The 9,990-nt window shown below is 41.0% G+C and overlaps 1 protein-coding gene across 1 annotated transcript; it reads right to left on the bottom strand.

Moving 5' to 3' along the window:
• Nucleotides 1–3,693: 3,693 nt before the first annotated feature.
• LOC123449374 (casein kinase II subunit alpha-2-like) lies at nt 3,694–8,543 on the bottom strand. The gene is made up of 10 exons (XM_045126577.1): nt 8,456–8,543; nt 7,514–7,643; nt 6,781–6,975; nt 5,560–5,717; nt 4,907–4,997; nt 4,720–4,785; nt 4,485–4,567; nt 4,311–4,374; nt 4,154–4,222; nt 3,694–4,034 (listed from the first exon to the last, which is right to left on the bottom strand). Exons 1-10 carry the CDS (start codon nt 8,539–8,541, stop codon nt 3,978–3,980), a joined length of 999 nt encoding a protein of 332 aa, XP_044982512.1. The 5' UTR covers nt 8,542–8,543; the 3' UTR covers nt 3,694–3,977.
• Between the last annotated feature and the right edge of the window lie 1,447 nt (nt 8,544–9,990).

The raw sequence follows: 9,990 nt of genomic DNA, 5'->3' as shown, positions 1-9,990 counted from the left end.
AGGGGCTTAGCTGAACACGATTCGCCTAAGTAAAAATATAGTCCGAGTGAAAAAAAAGACTACACACTCGGAAACTTAGTTGCGAGCAAATCGCCTAAATCAAAAACTTTTTTCCGAATGAATAGAAATCTATTCACTCAAAGGAAACCAAACAAATCTTGCAAATATCAAAAGCAGATAGATTCAAAAAAGCTCAACACGGATCCAATTCATCCGCGCAGAAAAACAGCACACTATACAATCGCTAATAACACACTCTAACGTTTTCCCTCCAGTTCATTTTTAGTTTCTTTTAACATGGTTCACTCCCGGTTTTATACTGTGTTTAAACCATTAAAAAAATAGCACGCTATAGCATCACTAATAACGTGTTCTAGGGTTCTAAGCAATGCCTCCCTAGATAATCATGTGTACATAATCAATGTGTTTCTGATTTTTCATAAGCCTCACTCTTGGTTTTTCTAACATAATTCACTCTCAATTTTGTAGCGTGTTTAGACCACTGAAAAATAGCTCACTGCAGCACCGCTAATAGCACGCTCTAGCATTCTAGCATTCTAAGCAATGCCTCATTAAATAAATTACTTTATAATTTCTCTCTAATAGTGCACTTTAAAGGTGATGCTATTTTACTATAGCATGTTTATTTTTCCATTGGTTTAGACTAGATTGGATGTTTTGCATGGACTTAAAAAACTGTGCAGATCCCAGCCTATCACTTTATCCTCTCACATCAATCTGGGACAACCGAATCGTCTTCTCTTTTTCATCCTCTCGATTAAGATTCACGCCTCCATATGCATCATAAGCGTTGACTCTCTCATGCCCGTCGAACGACGCCCTGCCTCTTCCCATGGCAGTAGAGCACCGAATGCCCCGACCTTGCCCACTCCACCACGCCTACCCTGCTGGCTATGGGAGCCAGCGGCCGCCAACATGGATTTCTTTGGACGGGTTGCATAGCATCACGGCTTCACACCTGACCTCTTCATCACATTCTCCATGCCAATGCCTCTCCCGCCGGCTGCGGGAGCCAACGCCACGAACTAGGCAATCTCGTCGTCCTCTAGTACCCGACAACCCTCCGTCACCCCCGTCAATTTCAGCTACCTCGCCCACCCTACCTCGGTCGTCTCCTTGACTCGCCGGCTCGAGTGTCTTGCCTCACCCGCTTCCACCTTGTCGACCCCATTCACTACATCATGACTAACGCGTCCCCAACTTCAATTCTGGTAACCTCCTCCTCATGTTCGACCACATGCGGTCTTTTTTTCTCGCTGGGACCCGCGTCCTTACTCCCTATGTGTTTTTGTGCAAGTAATGTTTGACCAGTTTCAGAGTCTGCAAATTTTCAGATTTGTAGGATATACATTTGAATACGCCACTTTCCTAAGAAATAAGGCGCCCACACATGTTTAATTTGATGCTTATCCCTTCTGGAATAGTAGTGATAATTTATAGTTAGCTTATAGAGGTTGCTTGACTAACATAATTGTTTTATCATCTTAAAAATATTGTCAAATATTGCACCAATGAAAGTCCATGAGAAAACTTGTGCTAGACATATATTAGGGGAAAATCCTGCGAATTCTTTTCATATTGGTCATGATAGACATTAACCGTTGCACTAAATATACTTCATACCTTGCTCTATGTTGCATGTTGACGCAGTGGTTCAACGGGAGTTTGATTAATTAGTATCTACGTCCTGAGTACGAACTCCAGTTTTAATTACACAATTTATCAGCAGGAAGGGACAACAAAACGCATGCTCCAACACAGAAATAAAGAAACACGATACTGCTACTATGAGCCGTGTGAGGTTGATGAAGGGCAATACTCACAGCTTTTCCATTATTGACCAACTAAGCACAAATTTGAGTCAAGACTAGAGGCTCTTTTGGAGCATAAATTTTTCGCACTTTAGCTACTCCAACGATTTTTATTTTAGAGGATCTGGTTGAATAAGGATTGAGATGAATATGTGAGCTCCATTTCATTAAGGATTGGGATGAGTATGCGAGCTACATTTCATTCCCGCATATAACAAAGCAAACATTTATAATATGTAACAAGAGAAAATTTTGACTACTTGGGGCTACGCACAATGTAGTAAAGGTATTGTATACTTGGTCATATGTTATAGTTCAAATGCATGAAAGGCTCGTAATCTCATCTTCCGAATGTGGAATTTCAAATGAAAGGAGGGTTTATGATATGTTGTTTTGAACATAGTGTCCTCTTCTATACAGAGAGATCATTGATGCTTGGTAGCTTTATAATGCATGATAATGTTCTACTAATTTTTACCGTGTTACCTGGTCATCGTGTCAAGTGAATGCTGAAAATATGAGAAATACTTGGCATGTCAACTTTAGTTGAGGTTAGTGAATTATTTTTGCATTATATTCTGTATATTCAAAGCATTCAGCTCTTCTTTCTTACTACATTGAGTAATTTTGTTTGCCTTTAAATAATAAATCAAATGTTTTTGTATATTCAAAGCATTCAGCTCTCCTTTCTTACTATATTGAGTAATTATGTTTTCTTTTAAAAAATAAATCAAATGTGCCTATAGAATGCTAAGCTGATGGAATTCACATGATCATTATGTTGTTGAAGGTGCATTATGGAAGAGCAATGAACAATAGATAGCATTCAGTTTATTGAAATCTATAATACTTTCGGGTGTTCGGCATCATGAGCAAAATGGATAAGTGGAAGGGAGCAATCACAGGATGACAATATGCGTCGACAGTAGAAAATCTGGTTATTTTCAATTTATGAAGTGTATACCCTTTTAGTCCAATGTTCTCTTCATTGTACTCCTCCCTTCATCTTCGTATGTATGTCACCAGATTCTATAATGGTCCAACAATTTGTACTCTTTTCAAAAGTTCATAATCTTCTCGCGCTACTTAGTAAAACTGAAAAGTTAACATGAACAACCAACAAATTAAGCTGCAATCAACAACGGGCTAATACTTGGGTGCGGCATGTTGTCTCGCCTTCCGCCTGCTAGTGAACGTAATGCTGGAAAGGAAAGCCTTCTTCAAAACGGTGGCATCGTCATTTATCCACATTTTAGCCACATTTCAAGATGGGGCGGAACATTTAATTAAAGAAGAAATGCATCATCCTTTAGACTGCTTTGGTACCATTATTAGCATTATATTTACTGTAAATGCTACTGGATCATATATAAGACTTTAGAACAGCTAATGAACCACTAACAGATGATTTAGGAGTCTTTGATGCAACAGAAGTAGCCATTGCTGGGTGAAGCGATGACCCGTGCCTGCTCGGTGCGGGCGTGAGAAGGAGTTTGTGCAGTCGTTGCGGGTACCAGCGTCCTTCAGGTCGCCATTGGCACTAGAGATGGCCTTCCCATAGTATGATGTTTCCCTTGGACCAATTGGGGTTGTTGGGATGTGGGGAGCAACAGGTGGTTTATGTGAACACTACAACTCGTAAGGTGTCACTGACCACGCCAACACTCCGATTTAGCCCTACTCACAGGGGACCAAAACCATAGTTGGTTCAGGTCTCCCTTGATCAGGGCGCATCAGTTGCGGGAGATCAACCCAACATAGACAGCCCATATTCATAACCTTAACAGATTAATTTTCAAAACAAAAAAAAACATCAAGTACGATGCAGTTGCATGCCCCAACCAAAGCCCAGAATCCCAACTAAAACATAATATCAAGAACTTTTAGTTGCATCAAAACTCATCAGTCATGACAATGCGTAGCCTGTCTGTTCTGTAGACTCGCAGTTTAAACTTCAAGTAACAAAAAAAAAAAAAAAAAAAAAATCTCAGGAGCCAGTATATCAGAGATTCATGACAGCGTCCCAACCATCAGGTCAAGTAATCCACTTCTGCATCAACTTGATGCTAGAAGGATCTAATTCCACAACGGTTCAACGGAAGCAGCTTTCGCATCTAAATTCTCTTGGCTCTCTTGGGCTCTTGGCTACGTTCTCCCTCTGCTGTTTTCTGCTGCCCTCACCTGGTGAAAGTAGGCATGCGCCTGCAGTGGGATCAAAAGGAACGTGTCATAAGTTGACTCCAGGTCAACAAGTGTCAAGTTGGCTAGCGCACTATTTGCATCTCGTATTATTATATGAACGAATAGGTGCAGAAACAAACCATGGCTTCTTCGGCTGTAAGCCTATCTTGATGGTCAAAGCGAAGAAGTTTATCAAGAAAATCGATGGCCTGCGTAAGGGTATGGCAGTAATTAGACAGGGCAGAGAAAAATGCCAGATGGACGGAAAACCTACAGGAAAAGAAGGGGAAATATAACCTCTTCCGAGACAAGATGCCTATTTTCAGCATTGACAAACTTGGACCAAGGTTTCTTGTTGTGCCTGTGTTAAGCAATAACGCTCATGTAAATCAAGAAAACTGTTGTTTCCTGATGAAAAATGTGATAATAGTTACACCATACGAATGAGATGTTCAGAGTAGTGTGAGGTACCTCCCAATCAGTGCCTCTAGCTGAGGATCAAGCACAATTCTGTATTTTCCCAAATAAGCATTAAGTTCATCTGTACCTAGCACCTGGTCAGAAGTAAAAAAAATAATTGTTACTGGCTACAATACCCTCAACCGGAAAAGAAAAGATGATGTTCACAATAGCATTATGCTCAGCCATAGCATAAATGAACACCGTGTGTGAGCAAATACAAGACAATTGTGACACAATGGCAAACCTTGGCTATTTTGAAAAGCTGGTCATGGTTGTCATGACCATAGAAGAATGGTTCCTTGCGGAATATCTGCTCGCAGAACAACAAACAAACCATAACTGATGCTTAATTATCCAATCATTAGTAGTTCACAGAAGCAAGGCATCTGTGTATTTCATTATTGTTTACGTATCATAGAAAGGAAACACACCATTCCAGCAAACATACAGCCAAGGCTCCACATATCCAAAGAGTAGTCGTACCCTTGGAAGTCAACCAGCAATTCAGGCCCTTTAAAATACCTGAATGAAGGAAAAAAACAGTCAAAATATCCACATGCACGGATGTAAGTGCTCATTCATACATCCATCTGACTCTGATCAAGTTCCTCTAACCTTGCAGCAAATTTTGAATGATGATTTTGCTAGATCAGAAAGGGATTCAAAAAGCACACAGCAACTCGGCAAAATTAAGTAGCACAAATCTCCTGAAAACAAGGGAATGACGGATGGCAGAATGATTTGTTTCTTAAGGTATACTCCTTCAGTGATCTAAACCATCTTATACTCCCTCCGTCCCAAAATAAGTGTCGCTGCTTTAGTACTAAATTTTTACTAACTTAGTACAAAATTTGCGACACTTATTTTGGGACGGAGGGAGCATTTCATTAACAAGGGAGTATTTCATTGCGGAGGGAGTATTTCTTAAAAACACACACAATGAGCATCCTTGAACAGAAACTGGAAACTGATACAGGGAACTAATAATCAAACCAAGAGATGCCTACATATAATTACATATGAAACTTGGATACCACATCGCTATAAATGACCAGAGCCAGAATGTTATATTTTATTAACTTGCCTCGAAGCAACACGAACATTGTACTCCTTCTCAGGAAAATAAAACTCAGCAAGTCCCCAATCAATCAAGCGAAGCTTGCGAAGCTCATGGTCAATCATAACATTGTGAGGCTTAACATCACGATGCATAATTCCTTGGGAATGACAGTAATCTAATGCCTGAAATGTGAGCAGGCTGGCAATCAGTAAAACAACAAGAAAATGATGGGAGATTACTTTTCTAGGTAAGAAACACAACCCCTTAAAATGCCGTATAAGATTGAAAATCCTAGGGGGGAACAAGTCCAGAACATGTAATGTGAACAACTAACCCAAAAAAATACCACGGCGGGAGATCCTACATTTACAAATTACAACAAACTAAAAAAACTTAGCTTCATTTACAGAGACTAAGTAAAAAATGAGCCTGTTATCTTACTGTATTTCAACAAGAAGCGAATAAAGTTTGGTAACTTATCAAATGAAAACTACATTGACATAGCATATGGAAAAAAGTTATGAAATTATCGCTAACACAACTCACTGGTTTGGTTATCTACTACCACAGTGACAAGTATTTTACTAAGGAACTGGAGACATATTTGCACTTGTTTTAATTAAAGATGTAGCTGAAAATTGGTACCCTCATAAGCTAATTTTATCTAGCAAAAAATTTGTAAGACACCTGGCTCGTCATATCCAATAAAAAATATAACAGCGATCAACAATTTAGGAGAGTATATAAATGCCAGACTAGCCATGCAGGAAATAAGTTTTAGTGTTGCACTCAGCCTCACATTCAAGTACTGGACATCAGTATTACAGCCTTAAACATACCATGCTAGAGGCTCTATATTATCCTTCTACAGTTTCTGCACATATTTATTGTAGCCAAACGTTCAACCCTATCCTCCATGTTACAATAATCAATATACGAGGACCAACCCAGATAATTCACCATTAGCAACTGATGTTGACCACATGTAAGAATCGATAAACAACACAGGTCAGCCTCTCAAGGAACATATGAATGGGAAACAACTGAAACTCTCGTAATAAAATCACAAGACGTGCAACTACAAAATCATTGCAGTAAAATGCATTACAGGGAAGATTTAGCTCAAAACAGTGTTAGTCTGTTAGATGTGTACAATCACATAAATATATCACAACTTTATTATCTGCTAGATGTGATACAGGTTCAACATTTCATCCAATGATTAAACAAAATAAGAAGGTGTACCTTAAGAAGTTCATAAATATAGAACCGGATGTCATAGTCTGTAAACGTTGGATAGAGAACTTTGAAATCTGTGCTGTTTACGTATTCAAATACCAAACTTGGAGTCTTTGATTGCTGGTCTCTGACAACATTAAGAAGCTTAATAATATTTGGACCACCACAAAGGTTCTGAAGAATCTTTATTTCCCTCTTTATCTGCAATAAAAATCACATATTTGGATAGCACAAAGAACGCGATAAGCAGGTAAATAGAGTTGAATGGAGCAGAAGGTGCATAGCCAACAAATGAGAAAGAGTGGCATCATGCACTTAAAGAAACAGGCGAAACTTGTCAGCTGAAAAGGGCATGAAGACTAAATAACAGAGCTGATGCTAAACTGATCTCTAACAGTGATAAAATTAGAAGTTTTCGAACTGGTTAGTTGCATCATATGGTGCAAGTGGTTAGTCACAAGATGTGAGTTATGGATGCAAATGGACGAAGAGACCTAAGATCCCTTGACCAGCTTGTTAATTGTACGGTTGTACCTGTCAGCTGCAAGCTGAAAATTGTAGAAATGGCATTAAACAGAATCAGGGTGACACTTTTCAGTAGCCAAGGAGGAAACCATAGTTGGACAAGTAGGAAATGCAGAGTATGTAACCATCGAATTACGCCAAGTATTGATGTTATCAGCTGTAATACAATAGCAGACCATCAAAATGTGCTAATCTTCAAAGTAAGCAAGGATACCTTCTTTTTCTTAACAGGCTTGAGGATTTTAATGACGCATCGCTCATCGTTTGTTACATTAACTCCTTCAAAGACTTCACTGTATTTCCCTCTGCCTACTTTCCGCACGACCTCATAATCATCCTGCTCACTGAATGGGGAAGAACCATCAGTTGATCAAACTAAGTACATAGTAGCTACAATAAACAAGACATTTATTCCCTAAAAAACAAGATATTTATTGTGTTTCATTCCAAAATTCACCAACTAAAAAGGTGACACCACATTTGTCAAAAATTTCAAACAGGAAGCAGAAGTGGATTCACTACTATGATAGTGATTGAGGGTCATATGACTACTGTTTAAACGTTCAAATAATTTGTCCAATTGAGCATTTTGGGTGGTGCAACTCCATTCTGTTTTGCTAAGACCAACCTCCCTACAGAGATATTAAATGGCCTCCATCAATGCTACTTTGGAGGTGTTTATTCTTTTGGTATGCAGTTCTCTGAATGCAGCCCCAGTCAAGGCATAATTCTAACAAGCACAACAGCTGAAACAACGAGTATAGTAAGACGACCCGAAATAGCAAAACACTCGTGAGTGGTATTCAAGGACAGCTCCAATCGAACTTCAAACAGACACCTATAAAAGAGCAAAACAATATGATCACAGCCTGACGACCAAAGGTTTTAAAATCCTACAAACCAGAGTCCACTCCTATTGACTCCTCATCACTGTATAATACACCGATCAAGCAATATAATGATCCACCCAGTCCGTCCCAATCTCTGAAACTGAACACAAACCATATACACCTTCGAACACAGCATGTACGAGTCACCCCCCAGCAGCGACACGTTGTTGTTCAGTGAATTTTAGATGCGATCCTCCCGCATAATCACTCTAGGTACAGAAAAAAAGAAGAACAGGAGCAGAGTGAGGCGTTGGTTTTATTTTTACCCCCATTGGACGGAGAGAGCCTCGTAGTCCCAGTACTCCCTGGGGCGGCGCACGTTCACGTCCGCGTAGACGCGGGCCGTCGACATGGCCGCCGCGACGACGGCCGACCCCGCCGAGCGGGCGCGGGGGAGGGAGCCCGCGTTCGCCGCCGCCCCCGCCGCAGCCGCCGCGAGGGCCGCGACGGTGCCTGTGGCGAGGGAGCCGACGGTGGCGATGAGGGAGGGGAGTATGGTGGCGGTGGTGGTGGGCTCGGGATTTTTGTTTCTTCCGTGCGCGTGGGTGGGTTTGGTGCTAGGTCGTGTCGTTCGGACGGGAGCGGGGACGGGGACGGGCCTATATCACGGCGTGCGGTGCGGGGGCATCGCCGCCGGCTTGCCGCTGGTGGAGGGGTGCGTCGCGCCGGCGAAACCGGTTAACCTGTGTTTGATCGGTGACTGTGAGAGGATGTTGAATCTGGATCAGAAAATTACGGCCACAGAGAAACCGGAGCAAAAATAGGTTGGAAATAAACAATTCCTTTTTTCAAGTTAGATTTTCCCCTTTTTTTCTTTTTCTTTTTATGGGTCAGGGATCTATTTATTTTTTGGGCACAAGGTTAGAGACCTACTTGGACGCTCCGGAAATCTTCGTCGGTTAAGACCTAGCAAAACCGTTTTACTAAAAATCAGGTCGAGTGATAACCCAGTTCGAACATATACATTTTAGTCTTAAAAATCAATAATTAAGCTAAAAGCTTGGCCCGAATGCCTGAAAAGAAAAGCCCGATTATGGTTAAATTATCTTTTCGTTTGTAAAGCTGAGCGTGAATCTGGCCCAAGAGACAAACCTAACCTGACACCATTCGAGTTTTATCACTAAGTATAGTCAAACCAACGCGTTAGGTTGTTGAGATGTCCATGCCAAGGTTTAATTTTATCACTGAGTATAGTCAAACAAAATTATAAAACAACCAAATAAAAGGTATTTGTAGTCAAAAAGAGACGGCTTGAGAAGTTAAATGAGAAACACAAGGGTTCGGGGATGAGACTTTGTGCCAAGGGGCAGCTTCATGCTCTCATTGTCGAAAATCCTAACAGAAGGCGGTAGGATGTGCCAAAGGGCAGCTTCATGCTCTGATAACACAAGGGTTCATGTTGACCGGGGACGGGGACGGGCCTATATCACGGCGAGCGGTGCGGGGGCATCGGCGCCGGCTTGCCGCTGGTGGAGGGGTGCATCGCGCCGGCGAAACCGATTAACCTGTGTTTGATCGGTGACTGTGAGAGGATGTTGAATCTAGATCAGAAAATTACGGTCACAGAGAAACCGGAGCAAAAATAGGTTGGAAATAAACAATTCCCTTTTTCAAGTTAGATTTTCCCCCTTTTTCCTTTTTTATAGGTCAGGGATCTATTTATTTTGTAGGCACAAGGTTAGGGACCTACTTCGACGTTCGAAAAATCTTCGTCGGTTAAGACCTAGCAAAACAGTTTTACTAAAAACCCGGTTGAGTGATACCCTAGTTCAGACACACGCATTTTAGTCTCAAAACTCAA

Source organism: Hordeum vulgare, chromosome 4H (genome assembly GCF_904849725.1).
Source record: "Hordeum vulgare subsp. vulgare chromosome 4H, MorexV3_pseudomolecules_assembly, whole genome shotgun sequence".
In the NCBI taxonomy this organism is placed as follows: domain Eukaryota; kingdom Viridiplantae; phylum Streptophyta; class Magnoliopsida; order Poales; family Poaceae; genus Hordeum; species Hordeum vulgare.
Note: the sequence above shows the minus strand (reverse complement) of the source record. Positions and strands in the feature narration are given on the sequence as shown.